This window comes from Cinclus cinclus, chromosome 3 (assembly GCF_963662255.1).
Source record: "Cinclus cinclus chromosome 3, bCinCin1.1, whole genome shotgun sequence".
In the NCBI taxonomy this organism is placed as follows: domain Eukaryota; kingdom Metazoa; phylum Chordata; class Aves; order Passeriformes; family Cinclidae; genus Cinclus; species Cinclus cinclus.
Window position 1 is genome coordinate 19,540,633 of NC_085048.1, and position 18,326 is coordinate 19,558,958.

The 18,326-nt window shown below is 38.0% G+C and overlaps 1 protein-coding gene across 1 annotated transcript in view; it reads left to right on the plus strand.

Annotated features, from left to right (window-relative positions):
- The first annotated feature begins 274 nt into the window (after positions 1–274).
- The window catches only part of SH3YL1 (SH3 and SYLF domain containing 1), a 46,889-nt gene continuing 28,837 nt past the window's right edge, over positions 275–18,326 (plus strand). Inside the window, exons 1-7 of the mRNA XM_062488957.1 lie at positions 275–337; positions 898–987; positions 7,160–7,280; positions 12,981–13,091; positions 14,098–14,211; positions 14,714–14,778; positions 17,305–17,417. Of these exons, the coding sequence (XP_062344941.1) occupies positions 275–337; positions 898–987; positions 7,160–7,280; positions 12,981–13,091; positions 14,098–14,211; positions 14,714–14,778; positions 17,305–17,417 (677 nt within the window). The remainder of the gene's footprint in view (positions 338–897; positions 988–7,159; positions 7,281–12,980; positions 13,092–14,097; positions 14,212–14,713; positions 14,779–17,304; positions 17,418–18,326) is intronic.

Sequence of the window (18,326 nt, forward strand, 5' to 3'; positions counted from 1 at the left end):
GGCTCCTCAGCGGGGCAGGAGTGAGGATCCCGCGGGGCCAGGTGGGCTCCTCAGCGGGGCAGGAGTGAGGATCCCGCGGGAGCAGGTGGGCTCCTCAGCGGGGCAGGAGTGAGGATCCCGCGGGGCCAGGTGGGCTCCTCAGGCGCGGCGGGCACGGAGCCACCCCCGCGGGCGGAGCGAACGCGCTCGTACACCGCGGGCACATCGCAGCCCCTTCTCGCCCGGGGTCGCAGCATGTGCTGTGTCCTCCCCGTAAAAATCTAAAAAGCGTCGAATGCGGCTTTGGCCTCGCCAGGCTGCTGCTGAAATTGAGCACATGGGCGCTTCATTTTCCAGGGCAATTCGAGTGTCTGGCTTTTGGTTTGTTTTATTTAGCTGTATTTCATATCTATATATAATATAGATACATATACCTACTATGTATTGTAAGATATGTATGCACATTTTTTTATGTTTTATTTCTATTTAGTTACTTATATATATATTTTAAACTTTCGTATGTATTTATTTCTATTTTTTCTGCTGGGCTATATTGTACACTGTATCTATATACCTGGCTGGGTTTTGTAACACCAGCAGACGCAGCCCCATCACGGCAGGGTGTGGCCAGGACTGGATTCCCCTGCTGCTTTTTAAAGACTTGCTTGGCTGGTCTTCTGGTCAAAATGCAGCACTTTGGAAGTGAAATAAAAAGTGCCCGATTCTTAATTTTGTGCCAGATCTGTGACTTGCAAATGAAAGCTGAAGAGCTTATATGACATTTGCTGTGGAATGAAACAAACTGCATGTTTCCTTTTGTGCAGCTCGAAATGCTGTACTGTATATGCCTCTTCTTTGGCAAATACAGTTACAGTATAACCACATTTTTTTTAATTATCTGGTTATTTGACTTTGCAGTGGAAGCGATTGGTAATCAGCTACGTGGTGTTTGCCCCCGGTGCCTGCAGCATCCTGCTGTTGTCTGGCCAGCTCACAGGTGTTGGGACTGTAAGGTGGTGGAGCCAGGTCGCTTGTCAGACATAGCTTGTCAGACATAGCCTTGGTATAGGAGGGCAGGATGAGTCAGTTGTGGCATTCTCACATGTGGTTCTGCCATATTATATAACTGAGCGGTGCAGAGTGACTTTAGTCCTGCTTTCTGTCACGTGAAGTCCCTTGTGGTGTCGACATTGGAAACGGATTCCCCCCCTACACCCCTGTTCCTGGGTGGGTTGGGGAAGGTAAGGGTCTATATAGAAGTGAGTGTTTTGAAAGGCCATCCTGGAGTTCCTATAAAACCCAGTGTTTGTAGCTGTGTTTGTCACATGTAGGCACATGCCTAGCTGTAATTCTGAGACAGTGTCTTTCATGTTTCCCTGTCTTTGGGAGGGGACTGGGGAGGATCCTTGTGTATTATCCCACCTTCTTAATTGAAGGGATTGTCAAGCATCGGAACAGGCTTCCCAAGGAGGTGGTGGAGTCACCATCCCTGAAGGTGTTCAAGGAACAACTGGACGTGACACTTAGGGCTGTGGTCTAGCTGACAAAGTGGTGTTTGGTCAAAAGTTGGACTTGATGATCTCAGAGATGTTTTTCAAGCTAAAGGTTTCTGTCATTTGCAGCCCTTAGCAGTGGAAGAGAGTCACAATTTTCACCTTCAGCTAATGGCAACTTCATACCTTTGAAATGGGCTGTGACAGAATTCACTGTTGTCTTTTGTATCATCATGGTTTGTCACATTAAGAATTACTCTTTCTGATGTAATAAGCTCTCCATATTTGGGGGACTTTTGAAACAGTTATTGCAATGTTGCAAAAGAGCCTGTAATGCAGGACTGTTATGAAGGATAACCTGTATGACTTAGTGGAGAAGAAACGCTCTTATGAACAAGATAATTTAAGAACTTTGGCAGAACTAGGGTTCTTCTAATTGTTGATTAATAAATATCAAGTACCTTTACTTTTTAAATGTTTATTCCTTTTGGCTTGAAGGAATTTTTCTTGTGTGATTATTTGTAGGATTTAATTAGTTCTGGGAATTGGTGACTTCTTAGATTTGATTCACGCACATAGTGAATTGGGACATCTATGAAGTATAGAAATGAGAGAATCAGAATGATGGTGACAGTTTTCTTGACAGAAGTGTTAAGTATTTTCATTGGGAAATAAGCAGAGTCTATTTTTTTAGGTAGTTAGTATTTTTTAATGGCAGTATAGAGGGCTGTTGTGTAGCGCACATCTGGGTTTCATCTGTTACATTTTTATTCTCTCTGTACTTCTGGCCTTGTTGAGAAGATAAACAAGATGTTTGTTTAGGATTTTTGTAAAAACAGCCTTATTTTAGTTAAAGCTTTTATGTGGAGAGAATAATAATGTAATCTGCTTGGTTTGCCTTGAAGTTTATTCTTTGTTATTAAAATAGAATTAACAAGTCAAAATTAGGATTCTCTTTGGGATTTTCCCCTTAAACCCCTGTCTAAATTTCATATATCATACCAACTCCTGTATTAAGATGACATGAGACCGGTAGAACTGAATCTGTGGCTCTGACTTAGCTTTAGTCATTCTGCTTATCTTACTTGATGGGTAGGACCCCTTTGGTGCCAATTGCTTACACATCCAACATGTTATAACATGTTGCATATATATAACATGTAAGTATATATGAAAGACTTCCTGAAAGGGTTTCAGTGGTGTAGAATGGATAGGTTTGGTGGCATGTTTTGAGCCAAAGCCTGCAATTCTTGTAGTACAAATTCTTGCTAGAGTTCACACGTGAGTCTCAGACAGCCCCCAGCACAACTCTGCCTTTCGTGCATGTTTTAGAGCATATCACTGTCTTTATATTCTTGAAAGTTATGGTTTATGATTCATTTTGCACAAATGGAGTGATTTCTTTCTCATGCCACTTGTGTTTATCCTTTCTTCTAGTGCAAAGCTACAACTTGGTTGTAGAGCTGTGGACTTGGATTTTAGTATTCTTACAATTGCTAAAAGTTATAAGAATTTCTGAAGACTTTTAGCTACAGGTTTTCCACTAGTCTGCCTCCTGTGCAGCTGAACAGATGTCTAATGTACTTTTTGGAACAAATCCTCTGTGCTTCAGGTATCAACTCTCTTCATATGCCACAGTTCCTAAGAAATAAGGATCATCACCTAGTTGAAACATCTTGCATCCACAAGGGGAACACATTTTTCTTTTTAAAGTATGATGTTCAGCTTTGTCACTATCATTTTACCCTCATTCCAGCTTTCATCGGGAAAGGACATGAGAGGAAATTCTGCATCTCTAATAACAATTTTCTCCAAACTGACTTCAGTACAAAAACTGCTTGGAACCCAAGTCATCAAATGTTTTTGATAATGCAGGAGAGTGTGTTACAGGGCTTTTTTTTCCCCTTGACTTTTCTCAGGGAAATAGTTAATGCAATGTGAGACTGAGGTCTGATACCACATAAAGTTACAAAGTGATCAACTTTGTGTTTGAATTAATTATTTACTCTCTGTGGAGAAAAGTTATAAAAATTTTCCCCGGAGGAAACGGGGCATGGGTTTTTTACATGTTGTAGGGTTATTTTAGCATAACAAAATTATTATTTCATGTGAAAAATATTGAGCTCCCATGGTCTAGAAGTGCATATGTAATGGTTGCAAGATTTGAAAAGGCAGCTTGTAAACACTAGAGCTGACCAAAAGTCTTTGGTGCTTTTGGACACTGTACACAACAGTAGTCACACTGATACAGCTAACAAACATTATTACTTTTATCACATTTCATGTCATTAAATTTATATCAGATAGCCTGTGCAGAGCCTAAGCTTATTTTAGATGTATTATTTTATATAATTATGGCATTTCAAATAAATTTTGCTTTGCTTTCCAAAAGGTCATCAGCTAACATTTCAATTTCTACCTCTGTAAGCCTGAGTTTACAAAATACCTTTGCTTAGAGAACAACAGCCTAAAAACTTGACCATGAACTTTACTTACTCCTTTAAAAACATCATAGCAAAAAGCCTTAAACCTACATTCAGTGCTTACCCACAGCAAGTTTGCTGATGACATGAAGCTTACCAGTGCCATTAATAGAACAGAAGGATGGGATTGCCATCGAGAGGGACCTGGACAAGCTTGAGAAGTGGTACCACAAGAACCTCAGGAAGTTCAACAAGTCCAAATAGAAGGTGTTGCACTTGGATCAAGGCAATCCCAGTTACAGGTATGGACTGGGAGTGGAACTCATTGAGAGCAGCACTGCTGAGAAGGACATGGAGATTATGTCCTACAAACACTGGACATGAGTTGGCAGCGTGCCCCTGCAGCCCAGGAAGCCCAACTGCACCCTCGGCTGCATCCAGTGCAGCATAGACAGCAGGGCAAGGGACAGGATTCTGCCTCTCTACTCTGCTCTCATGAGATCCCACCTAGAGTGCTGCATCGAGCTCTGGAGTTCTTAGCACAAGACAAATGTGGATCTGTTGGAGCAAATTCAGAGGAAGGCAGCAAAGATGATCAAAGGGATGAAATGCCTCTCCTATGGAGATAGGTTGAGAAAGCTGGGTTTGTTCAGTGTGGAGAAGAGACAACTCCAGGGAGGGGCGTGATGCTTAAAAGGTGACTTTTTACACAGTCAGTAGTGATAGAACAAAGGGTAGCAATTTTAAACTAAAAGAGGGGAGATTTAATTAGATGTTAGGAATGCATTCTTTACTGTGAGGGGTGTAAGGCACCGGGAACAGGTTGCCCAGAGGAGCTGTGGATGCCTTTTCTGTGGAATTGGGTGGGACTTTGAGCAACCTGGTCTAGGAGAACATATCCCTGCCCATTACAGGGGGCTGGAACTGGATGGTCTTTCAGATCCCTTTCAACAGAATCCATTCAATGATTCTCTAATAAAGGCTGTGAAGAGTTACTCATCTTAGAGTACCAGCTAATTGTAGACATAGTGCACATGCAGGTTGGGGTGAGGCAGCTTGCCTCTCCAGGTTTAGAGTTACCACATTTACATGCCTCCAATTATTCTGGGTTCTTTTGAGTTATCTTCAGAAGTATTTTCATTTCCATAACTCATAGTAATATTTAAAAAAAAAAAAACCTAAAAGGACAGACACACAAAGGAAGAAATCTGCTCATCTATTCCCATTACTTCCTTTTTATCAATGAAATGCCTTCTGTGTTTGAAATGGCTCTTCTTTCAGTAAAGACTTGTGATTCTTTGTATTTTGTGTTGATTTCATACTGTGTATTTGCATGCCAAAGTCCAAATGGCGATGCCTGTGTTACTTCTCACTGTCTGACTTGTTAACTATCTTGCAATGACCATACAGAGGTAATGCAAGTTTGCTTAAAGGTTTTCAGAAGTATTGATCTTAATATTCATCTTAATTTGTTATTCCTCCCTCCACACAAATTGCTGTGATTTAAATGTACAATATATGTAATTGTGGAAATATAAGCTTCCAAATTCTATTATAATTTCTTATTAAAATGTTCTCCATTAAAAAATTCTTCAAAATACTGTAAATATCTCAGTTTTCTATGTTGATAGCAATGTCTGTGAGATTCTCCTCTTTGAAATACAGTATTTTTGGACTGTTATCCTTTTAGAGAAGGTGCTATATTCTGTGTCCTTCCATTTGTATATCTGAGTTCTTGAAGGCTGAATTTAGTTGCAACTTCAGTATGCTTATGAGTTTTTCCCTGGGCACAGGCTGTCATCAACAGCTAACTTCAGTAGGTTATTGAAGGTAAAACAAGGAAAAACAGGCTGGTTTTAAGAGTGGTTGTTTTTTGGTTTTGTTGTCATTTTCTGCTATATTTTTAAGCACCTTTTTACTTCCTTTCACTGAACTGTTTGGACAGAATATATTTCCATCTGTCTTAGATAAACCTTAAAATACTTCCAACTCCTTGATTTCTGTATGCTGCCAGCTGCAGGTTCTGCAGACCTTTCTGGTCTGTTCTGCCCCTCTCACCACTACCAGCACCAGCTTAGTGCAGTGCTATCCAGTAAACAACTTGTAATCCAGGGTGGAGAAGGAGGAAAGTGTAGTTACATTAATTCACAGTATTAAAGCCATTAGAATCTTCCAGTGCAGATGACACTCTCCAAGGCTATGTAGTGCTTGCTGTAGTATTTGTACCCTGCTGTAACTCATACTGTCACTGACAGATCACTGATTTCTCACACCAGTGTTGATGAGCAGTGAAGCACAGAAGCTGATAAAACTTCAGGAATCCAACTGATAAAGACTGTGGTAGAAATACATGAGAATAGTGCAAAACTTCACTGTAACAGAGACCCTATTTACTACTTTTCAGCTCTGCTTCCATTGCCTTACACTGATGTATGATATGTTGTCTCCTGTCTCCCTTGCTGTTCTCAAGCCTCACCCATTGGCCAACCTGTGTGTCAGTAATGCTTTCTCATTCTCTGCTACTGCTTTCGTAGACTCCTTGCCTATACCATAAGCTACCATAAGCAGGATGTTCAAAATGTACATTCTGAACCTTTCCTTGTTCATGGTCCTTGGAATCTGTAGGAAACAGTACCTCTTTGTTGGTTTCAAACCAAGAGTAAGGACCTCGGGCTTTAACAACAGTAGTCTACTGGATTTCAGCTAAAGAGGGTTGTTACTGCCTTTATTTTTAAACATCCTTTTCCTATAGGGTCCTTTTCAACTTACTCCATTATTTCCTTGAACTTTACAGGTCTTTTCTTGGCATCTTATTATCCTGTATTCTTTGCCTTCAATCATTGACTTCAAGTGTTGGAAACCATAAAGGGAGAGAGACTCACAGAGACATGTTTAGCATAGGCTGCTGCTCATCATCCATGTCTCTGTGTTGCATCACTTTTTCTTGGGCTGGGCAAAATGTTTATGATACATATCTGAGGATATGTTTGAGGAATTCCAAACACCAGGTGAATCCCAAGGCTGGAGCTGGTTACCACAGTATCGTGTTGTTACATGTTTCTGAAACCAAAATTGCATTAATCTCTAATTGCAATGCCAAATTGAAATTTCTTGTTTAGGCATTTTTCCAGTGCTGCACAGTCTTGTTTTTCAGGTTTCTCTTTCCCATTAGAAGGTTGTTCTTTAAATTTTCTTGACTACGTGAGTTTTCATGTTTATGGATGTTCATGTTTTGAATGTTCTCTGTTCATATAAGCCTTCTAGCTTTTTGATGTTCCTGATGTAACCATGGGTATTTGCAAATCAGCTATGCGTTATTGTATTCTTGTGCTGTTTCTTAGTGAAGTGAACACAAAGACTGAATTACTGTATGAGGCTCATAGAGGTATTTGTCATTGTTTTTTCTTCTTTTTGTGGGCAAAAAAATGCCCACAAAACCACCTTTCACCAAATACTTCAAATCTCAAACATACATGGGCAACATATGTGTGAAATCTGCATGTGAGTCTTTGTCTCCCCTTTGTCATCTGTTCTTTGCAACTGTACTTTTGAGGTTTGGGTTCTTGTAATGCCATTGGGCTTTATTTCATCTGTTCATATTCACCATAATTTTGATTGTATCAGAATTAGTTATAGCTTTTAAGTAAAAAGGCTCTTTTTATTCCTCAATGCACCTTGCTCAGATAATTTCACCAAATATTCAGCCAGCAAATTATTACTGTTAGTCAGAATGTAAATTAGAGGCTGACGCACTTGCCTCATCAGCTTACAAATTAAGCAGTTAATCAATTTTGGTGTGATATTCCCCCATGGGGTTTTGCATTGCTGACTCACATATGCTCAATATCTTCTCCTTTCAACAAGCAGGAGTGCAAATGAAGCTTGCTCCCAGCTGAGCATTCACTGGTCATGGCATTCCAAATCCATCAGTCAGTGTATCCTCCTGATAGATATTATTGTCTTATTGCTTCTGGTTACCTCTTTCCTGAGCACTGCTTGAATACAAAACAGACAATTAGATATGCATACTTAAAAGCTAATAGTGAAGACGGTGCTATAGGGTTATTACGTATGTTACTGATGGGGTAAACTGAACATGGAAATTCTGCTTATGTCTAAATATTTCACACAGTATTTTTGTTAAAAAGCAGATATGTCTATATGATTTTTTCAATAGACTTGTGATATTAAATGAGTTTCTAAGGAACTAATTTTACAATCCAAATCCTAAGGCAAGCTTGGAAAAGAGATAGATTTGATAGATGAACAGACATTGAAATAATTTTTGAGGTCACAGAAATCTCACAATTTGCTCTGTTTATAGAGTGATTAAAATAAATAGAAACAAGAATTGACTCCTCTGCTTTCACTATAATATTTTATTTCTGTTGTACTTTGGAACAGATGCCACTATTTCATAGTGCAAACCTCTATGTCCTTTTTTTTAAGTGAATAGCTTCAAATTGTCTGACATATTTGTGCTACTTTTTATTTACTAGGGTTTTTAATATATATTAAACCATTAAACATTGCTTTTGTAGTGCTGATTGTTGACTCTGTCCTTATATAATCCTGAACTATGTCAATAAAATCCTGAGTGTGGCACAGCCCATGCGGGAGAGCCAAGCTTCCCCCTGCCCTCAGTAATAAAAATACTATGTCTTCTGCTGTAGTTCTAGCATTCACCAAATTGGGAGTCCAGCCAGGCCTTATCAGGCATAATTTTATACATAATTGAAGTAAGGGTGTGGATTTGTTTGGGTTTTTTTTTTTAAACAAGTCATCAGTTCCTCAAGGCTCCTTTAGGCATCCCACCAGTTCCTTAGTATCTACACAACACTATGGAAGTAAACAAGGAACTCAAAGTGAGCCACTGGGGAAAGAATCATATGGTTACCACTTTGAATAACTGGGTTGGTTTGCAGCCTGAAAGTGTTTAATCAGATGGCTTATTCATCCTGCCTGTTGTTAAAACCTCTCTGTGCCATGTATGCTTGCCAATCAATGTCACTTACATACCTGCTACTGTCAAAATTAAAATCTTACTTGCAGACCTTCTCTGAAGGTGTAGCTTTGAGCTCTTTGGTTGGTAGCATGTTCAACCTCTTTCTTTTTTTCTTCCCTTTTCCCATCTCTGTACTTCTCTTGTGCTTTAGAAATATCACCCATTTATTAGCTTCTGAAAGTGCACAAGTCTAGTGATGTGCAAAGTAAATGCAGAATGCACAATGCTGTTGTCAAATCCACCTGTTGTGTCTTAGTCCAGAAAAATAATCCTGTGTTACTTCAGTCTGTGACAGGAAGGGAAAAAGCAAGGGATAATGGTGTAGTGAATTCCTGTAACTGCCTAAGGAATGAGGAAGAAATAATCATGCAGGAAATAAGTGATACAGGGAGAAAGTGAAGTTTCTCATGTTGGTTTGAGAATGAGAAGTTAAGCTTTCCTGTGCTTACTGTTGTAGTATACAGCTAGATGAATGTCTCTCCAGTTTCTTCATTCCCTGGTGATAAAGGTACCCCACACTATGTGGCACCAAAAAAAAAAAAAATACCCTTTTAGAAAGGTTGGAGTGGAAATAGCTATTCTTTAATGTGCTAAACTATTTAAATACCTATGCTATTTTTCTGTGCAAAATTTATGTTTTAGAAAACAGTTTTTGGAATCATATTGCAGGAAAATCATAGAATGGTTTGGGCTGGAAAGGAAAAGGGCATCTGTTCCAACCCCTCCTGCATTAGGCAGGGACACTTTTGACTAGAACGTGTTATGTATTGAGGTGAAGGAACAGTGAAGTAGTAAGAGTATTATTTCTGCTGACTCCTGAAGTTCAGCTTTCTTCAATTAAATAGTGGCTCCTACGTACACAGTGGCATGCATACAGTCTTTTCTGGTAACCATCAAATCTTTCTGAACTAATTCTGACTCTGAAAATGCTTACAGATACTGTAATGTTTATTTATGTTTTTCTCCACTCTATTCTTCCTGTTTGCAGACTTTCAGGTCTGAAAACACCTCATTTTCTCAATTGATTTAGCTAAGGGATTTATTTTATAAGCTGTATGAAGTACGAGCTGCTTTTTTTTTCTTAAATTTTGAAGAGTAGGAAGAATATTTGGAAATGTTTCTCCAAATTCTGAGATTATCCAAAGAGAAGCAAAGGGGAGGAAGGAATGTGTGAGTAACAAGGAAGAAGAATTTGAGAAGAGCACAGAAGTTTATTTTATTTCTCTAATCTAGAAGCTGGATAATGCTTGCTTTTACTCAGTATTTTTTTTAACTCCAGTGTTTTCATCTCCCCAATTTTTTATTTATTTATTTATTTAATCTCCAGTGTACAGGTCTAATTTTCATTGTCTTGATCACTTTGCTAGAAGTCCTGCATGCTAAGGCACATAACTGTCCATTTTGCCACAGTTTAATCTTACTGAACCGTTAGGAAAAATTAAGTACCATGAAGTGTGTGCTTTGGGAATACTAGATAGGTGAACTTTCCCAAATTTGAGACCTTTAGACCTGAAAAGCATCTGAAGTGAAAACCTAGGTATAGAAGTGTTTGCCTGATTTTGCAAAATGGTATGCACTATGTATTACAATGTTAATTATTACTTACAAATTATAGTATGCTAGGTTTATTCTTTGTACCTTCTTGAGAAGAATGGTGTTGCAATATGCTTTTTGGGACTGCCTTAGTTTATTTCCACAGAGGTATCAAAAACCAGAAATCTTCCTTTTCTCTTTCAACATGCTGGTCATGTTTGCCCTCTGACCTTGAAAATGCAGTGTGAAGTACAAACCACAGAAGTAATGGAGACATATGCTCCACCCCACTTTGTTAATCTATCAAAAGCAATTGTGAGTTCATGTTTTATTTGAGCTGCACTGGCCTCTCCTCTTGCCATGTTCCAGCCTCGAGAAACCTTCCAACTGCAGAAGAAATGCATGTTGAAAACTGCAAGCAGTTGGACAATTTTAGTACCGTAACAGTCTGAGAAAATTCACAAGCCAAGAAGTTTTCAGAATATCCTGAACTCTTAAAGCTTCACCTTCTCCTATCCTTTCACACTCAGGGGCTTGGCTATCATCTTAATTTTCTGAAAAGAGAAGGGATTATTAGGAGATAGAATTAATATTTCTACTCTGATAACTGTGGTTTAGAGTCTGTTGCATTCTATACATTTCCTTTTGTTCCCAGAGAGGCTGATATTTCTGTGCAGCCTTCTGATGACTGATGTCACTTTAAACTCTCTAAGGTTGTACTTGCTGCATCTTCACCAAAGCCACATGTTGCTGCAAGCTCTCTCAGGGAATGCTGATCCAGACATTCAGCTGTCAAAACCTCTCGTCTTGGAATCTTCCTTCTTGCCTGGAGAACATACTAGAGGAATATTCTTCTCTTTGAAAAATGGAGGAGTATCATGTTCTAGTCAATGGAGCCTGGACAGAAATCTGGCTGACTTGATGCTATGCTCCACTTGGTCTAAGCTGAATTGCTCTCTAAGCTTCATGGATGTAACCTCAAAATTTAGTCCTCACCTTCTTGGTTTTGGGTGGGAATATTGCCCATAGTGAAGAGATGAGTGAATGTTCACAGAATGCCAATTTAAAAAACAGTCCACTTTTTGACTGAATGGTGTTTCTCTGTGCACAGTCTTTTTAATATGTTTGTGAATTTAGGAACAGTTGAATTTTATGGAAATGCTGTCACTAGTTTTTTTCAGAGATGTAATGTGAGATTAGATGCATCTTTGATCTGGCAATATATTTATGTGTTAGTTGGATAGTTTGGTTCTGATAACTTTGGAAACAGTGAGTGTTGTTATGTCCAGACAGGAAAACAAGAATAATTTAAGTAGCTCTGAGGGATTTTATTAGATGTAACAATCAAGGCTAAACTTCTATCTCTTTAAGTGCACTGAGGTTTCTTTTTGCAAATCTGCAGGTGAAACATTACTATTCATACATGAAATGGTATTTGTAATGTTGCAGAATACTAACAATTTATAGTATTTGATTCTGTCTAGTTGTTGACTAGTGACAGAAGATCTGGTTGATCAAATTGGAATAAACACATTTCTGTGGACTTTATGATCTTGTCGGTTTGGAGGCTAGATTTCAAGATTTTGTGTGCTTGCTATGGTACTCAGCAGCTTTATGAAGTAAACATGATGTCTAATCTGTGCTTTTTTTCTAAGTTTTAATATGTGAGGGGTTTATGTTAGGTCACATTGGAAAGGAAATAGTGATAAGACCTTCAACAGAAAGTAGATCTCATAAGGAAATTTCTTGATCCGAAACAGAATTTTGTTCACTTTCATAACATGCCACATGTATTAGCTCTGTAAAAGAAGTGTCCTGAAGAGATGTGAAACTTCTAGTGTTCATGAGTCAGCAGTTGCCAGTTGCTCTGCTGTTTGAAGGACAGCAGAGTTGATAATGGTGTAGAGAAGAGCAATTAGAGTAGTCAGTGATGGAGCAACTGCCCTGAGGAGAGATTAAGAAGGCTGAAACTCCTGAAAGAGTGTAGAAGTCTGTGGTTTTTGTCTATTTGTAAAAGCATGAAGGTAGTAGGTAAGTTGAATGCATTAGGTATTCACCAGAACTTGTGAGACTTGACCTAGCAGGCATTCACTGTAATTAGCAAATTAATTTAAAATAGAGCACACATTTCTTTAGGTAGGAGGTAAACTGCTGCTGGTGCAGGAATTCAGGTGGCAGAATATTAGCAGAATTGAAAAAGCATTAGACAAATTTGTATGTAATAAGCCCATAAATAAATAGTGACAAGAACAACTAAGGATGTGTCTCAAACACCCTTGCTGTTATCAGTGTGGATTCTGAACATGTACAAGAGAAAGAGATTGCATAAAATGATCAGGCTTGTGTGTTTTATTAAGTGATGTCTTCAGTTAAAACTGTCAGAAACAAAATGTGGATCTGATACAGGAGATAATTTCTTATATTTGCTTGTGTTTGTTTGGTGTACTCTTTAGTTGTAAAGAACCTCTTTTTCCATACAAATTATACTGATTGGTTCATATGAGATATCCTAAACTGACCATAATTTATTTCTTTCATGTTTTACAGTGAACAACCCTATACCTTCCAACCTGAAGTCAGAAGCTAAAAAGGCAGCTAAAATACTACGAGAATTTACAGAAATAACTTCCAGAAATGGACCAGATAAAATCATACCACGTGAGTAAAGAAAACTCTTTGATTCAGCAAAAGCTTTCAGTGCTCCCTGTGTTGCAGTCATGCTGTCTTTACCAATTCCCTCTTTCCACTGACCACAACTTAGAGATGAATGAAAATTTCAGGCACCATAACTTTGAAAATATTTTGGAAGTGAAGGGTTTCAGCTTGCTGTATTTTTGGCAGGTGTTACTGGGAGAGATCTTTTGAATGTTTACTGGTACAAGGTACCTGCACTGGAAGGCTTCCCCCACTGGGATGGATGGGCTTTCTCATGCTCAACCCTGTAAATGTATATTCTTCAGAGACAACCTGGAATACTAGCTCTAGATCTTGAATATCTGTGTTGATTAGAATTAGCTAGATGAAAATAAGATGAAACAAAGAAATCAGGTTGATTTTCCTTTTGATACTGGTTCAGGACTCTTATTTGCTGCTGTCCTCTTTATTTTTCAATTGTTACTCTGTGTTTCTCCTAGTGTCTTCCTCCACCTGGTGTTGCTTGTTGTGGTTTTGAATCCTCAACTGTTATGTTCTGGAAGGTTTGCAGTAAGATTTGCAGGATGATGACACATCAGTATTTGCCACAAACACTGTCTAATGGTACAAAGTTGTTAGGCTGCTCTGTGTTGCTGCGATTGAAATTTGGACTCCAAAAATTTGTGGAGACATGGTTGTCAGATATTCACTGCCTCTTTTCTGTTTATCTTGCCAAGGGTACTCACTCACAAAGTGTGTGGCACAAAACAAACGAATTCTATACCAGCTGATCATGACAAGTGAAGCCATTGTGGCAATGTGTAGATTGTTACAAGCAAATGTGACCTGCAGCCAGGTTTGCAGTTTTCCGTGGTGGAAGTGTCATTGTCAGTTCAACGTTTTTTGCAGGTTTTTTTAAGCTTTTGCTTCAGTTATTTGACTCTTGTGTTCATATTTATTAAATCTTTTGTTTTCCCTTCTCTTAGAACTTCTTGTACAATGCCTTGAATAACTAATTTTGCTGTTTCAGCTCATGTCATAGCTAAAGCCAAAGGCCTTGCAGTTTTGTCTGTTATCAAAGCTGGATTTTTGGTGACTGCCCGAGGTGGAAGTGGAATTGTATTAGCTCGTCTTCCTAATGGAGGTAAGTGAATATTTTCCTTTTGTATTTCATGAGTGAATTAAAAGAGATAAAAATGTATTTTTTAATTATTCTTTTTACAGCATAAAACAAGAGATGTGTGATGAGTCAGGCAAGTAGATGACAGGTGACAATGTTTGGTGTGAAAGCTGTTTTCAAATCTTTGTACCTTTGTTTGACCAAATGTAAATGCTTTCAGTATCTTTGTTGAAAAGGATGAAATGTAAAAGTACATAGTATAAAATTAATTAGAAAAATTGATTATATCTGATTATGAAGAAGGGTATGATAAATTATTTGTAACAAGGAATTGTTTAGATTGTGAGGGTTTGTATTTCTTAAATCCTTTCCTGTAGGATGAAACATAGTTATGATTCCATTGGAGTGGTTTTGAACATAGTTTTAAATACAGAATTTGTTAGCATTTTTAATGGTAGAAATAAAATTAGTATCTCTTGTAATATATGGCAAAAATTCCATAAGTTTATCTTGTTTTACATGACAGCCTGGTCTGCTCCCTCTGCAATAGGAATTGCTGGTCTTGGTGGTGGATTTGAAATTGGAATTGAGGTATGGTTTTGTGTTTGAAATACTTGTTGGTAACTTTTTTTGCAAGAAATTAAAATACACTGAAAAATATCTAAATGTTAGTGAGATAGTAGAATGTACTTTTATGTACAAAATATTATTACAAAATCCATTTATGCAAGACAAACAAAAGAGGGATTTTTAATTACATCAGTGAAATTATTGAAGACATTTAGATGGAAAAAGTGACATGACACTAATTTCCTTGATTTCTCACGTCTAGTGGACTGAATTTTTCACTTACGGAGAGCTTCCTGTCAGTGTTCACATATAAAACATTTGAAGTTAATTGAAAAAGCATCCTGTAAGGGCACAGGGACTCCATCTGGCAAGAAACAGTGTAAAGAACTGAAGTTGGAGTAAAATTGCCTCCACTTAATTTTACTGTACTTCCCATATTTCCCACTCGCACTTGTGGTTACTGATATAACCTTTCAGTTTGAAAGCACCAAAACTGGTGATGCCTCTTCTGAAGGAATACTATAGCAAAGGACCCAGTTCCAGCCAGCAGAAATGCTTAAGGAAAGGACTCCCATCATATTCAGAGAAACCCCTGTGAGCTGAGCCCTGACAGTGCTCTGCCTCTGCTTCCACTTCTTCTTCCTCACAGCTCCTTCACATTTGTATGTTGTCATCTTTCCTCTGCTTCCCCACCCTAGCCTCCAGATTTGTCCTTCTCTTTGTTTAGCTTCTGTTCTTCTGATTCCCAAAGAAAATCAGAGCACCAATACGCTCCCAACTAGATCTCTAGCAATGGGCATTCTGCTCTTCAGAAGAATCCATGTATCACTGATCTGGATGATCCATGCCAGCCCCCAGTACATCTACAACTGCCCCTGTCCTGGCAGCCAGTCAGCCAGAATTCACATGTTGAGCAACAGATCAATATTTTATTCTCTCCTCATTTGTTCACCGTGTGATCTCAGCCATTATTGCATGCACTTTTTAAAAAAATGATGTGAATACAAAATCATTAATTTTTATAAAGGATTTTCATTGGTTCTCATTAGTACAGGATCTGAATGCATTTTGAAGTGTTCAGTTTGAGCCCCAGAGCTTGTCTTGTTGTGGGGTTTGTTTGGGTTTTTCTTTTATTTTAAGCCTCTTCATGTGTTTTGATTAATCTATGAAAATTTTCTTTCAATCATCCCCACCTGATATTTTAGATAACTTAGACACTTCCTATTGATACTGAATCAAATAATTTCAATACAGAAGCTATTTGTGAGAGGGGTTTTTCTCTGAGTAATACTGTGCCCTTCATTTGAAATTTTAGTCACCTTAAAAAGTACTATTTCCTTACTGCCATTATTATAACACAAATTTTTTTATTAATTCTAGAAAATATATGTTATTCAGAAGTGCCTGAGTGACTTAGGAGCCCAGAGTCCCATTTCAGCATTCTTCTAGTCCTAAATGAACTTAGATGTTTAAGAAACTAGGTGAAAATTATTCCTGTAGGAGAGATTATATTTGACACAGCTGTAGTGATACTTATGGATGTTTTTAACAAACAAGGAGGAGATCATGCTTCAGAAGTCACAGTGACTTGGCACTTCAAATTAAAGACACATTTTAAAATGCATATAAATTCTTTCCTTGAAGGCTTATCTTTAACAATGGATTCATCCTCTTAATGGGTAAGAGGAGGAAGCAGTATCCTGAAAGGCATTTGCTCTCCATCCCTGGATGATTCACAAACTGCTCCTGTAGCCACCTTTTGTTTGGGATGGGGTGGAGGTTACTGCAGGGCTAATAACAAAGACCTCTCTTATGCTGTGTGTAATACTTCTAGGCAGCCTTGTTTTGCAAATAATCTGGTATTTCCTCTTGCATTCCCTGCTGTCACTGTTTGGATTTTGGGGTAAGTTGAAAGTTTTTTTCTGAACCTGGCTTTCAGTCAAGTCCATCAGATGAAAGATCAGGTGCAGTAGTCCTTGGATATATTGCTACCTCTTCGATTATTAGCTTTAATAGGTTCTTGAAACAACTGACTACATCTCAAATTCATGTTTTTAAAAGTTAATTAATAATTCATATACACACACACAGAGATATAAAACTCCTGTCATGAAAATAAAGTTTGAACAATAGAATCTGTATCCTTATTGCTTTTCATTCTTTGGACAGGAATTTTTGTTTAGTAAGTTCTGTCTTGCCTTTATTGGTTGAATTATTGAAGGATCAAAATTATTCACATCTGAATAATTGTTTGTATAAGCCATAGAAAGTAAGAAATTGTCAATTAGGAGTTTTGAATTAACATAGAGTTTCTCTTACAGCTGTTGTTTATCACATACTGACCATATTAGCAATTTAAGAAAAAATCAGTCAAATTTGATTAAAAAAAGTAGTTGAAAGGATTTTTCATTCAAAATACCTTGCAGAAAAAGAATCAACTTTGTCATGAAAGCTGTTTCAAAATAATCCTTTACAAGAAAGGAGAATAATCTCCTGTGTTGTTCTTTCTTCTTAAAAAGTGTAGTACTTTTATTTGATATTTTATAGGTCTCAGACTTAGTGATAATACTGAATCATGAAAGAGCAGTAGAAGCTTTTGCCAAAGGAGGGAATCTTACACTTGGAGGAAATCTTACTGTGGCAATTGGACCTCTGGGGAGGTGGGTAATATGTTTTTCTAATAAGGCATACATGGAAGTTAATTTTTAAAAGCCACATTGATGTGGCGCTTTTTTATAGGTTACAGAACAACCTGGGCAACACGTTATGATGACTGCCAATCGTTTTTTTTTTCTTTTTTATTTCTTTCCTGATTAAGTAATTTATTGGTAGAAGGAAGGTTTTCTGAGATTTGCTCTCATTTTGCTGGAGGCTGCTTGGCTAGGCTCAGTGAAGAGCACAGATGCTTCTGTGCCTGATAGAACAGTGATTTTTAGTAACATAGGGGTGTGTGTTTTCAGTCACCACATATCTGCCCAACATTAAATAAAAACTACACCAAATAATTTCTTTTAAACATTTAAGTGGTCAAGCCTGTTTAGTTTGAAGGATGAGGTGAAATAATCACTGAATAATTTTACTTGGAAATGATGCTTGCAAGATTTCTACTCCAACCTCCTGCTCAAAGCAAGGTCTGTTAGGACTTCAGATCAGGTTGCTCGGTTGTTTTTTTCCAGTTGAATCTTGAAAATCCCCAATTAGGGAGATGGTTTAGCTCTCTGGGCAACCTGCTCTGCTGTTCAGCTCTCTTACCTGACATCCAGTCAAAGTATTTCTTCTTTCTATTTACATCAATAGTATTTTATTCTTCCTCCATACACTGCAATAAAGAGCTTGGCTTCATACTCTTGATTACCTCTCCGTAGATACTTGAAACCTGCTGTTAGGTTTGCCCCAAGTCTTCTATTCTCCAGGCTTACCAAACCTGGCTACCTCAGACTCTTCTTATGGAATATGTGCCTCCTTATGGCTACTTTTTTATGATGATGAAGTTTTTAGTGCTAGTTTTTAATATTTTCTAACAAAATAAAAGGAGGATACTTATTGCACAGAAGAGAGAGAGATCTGTG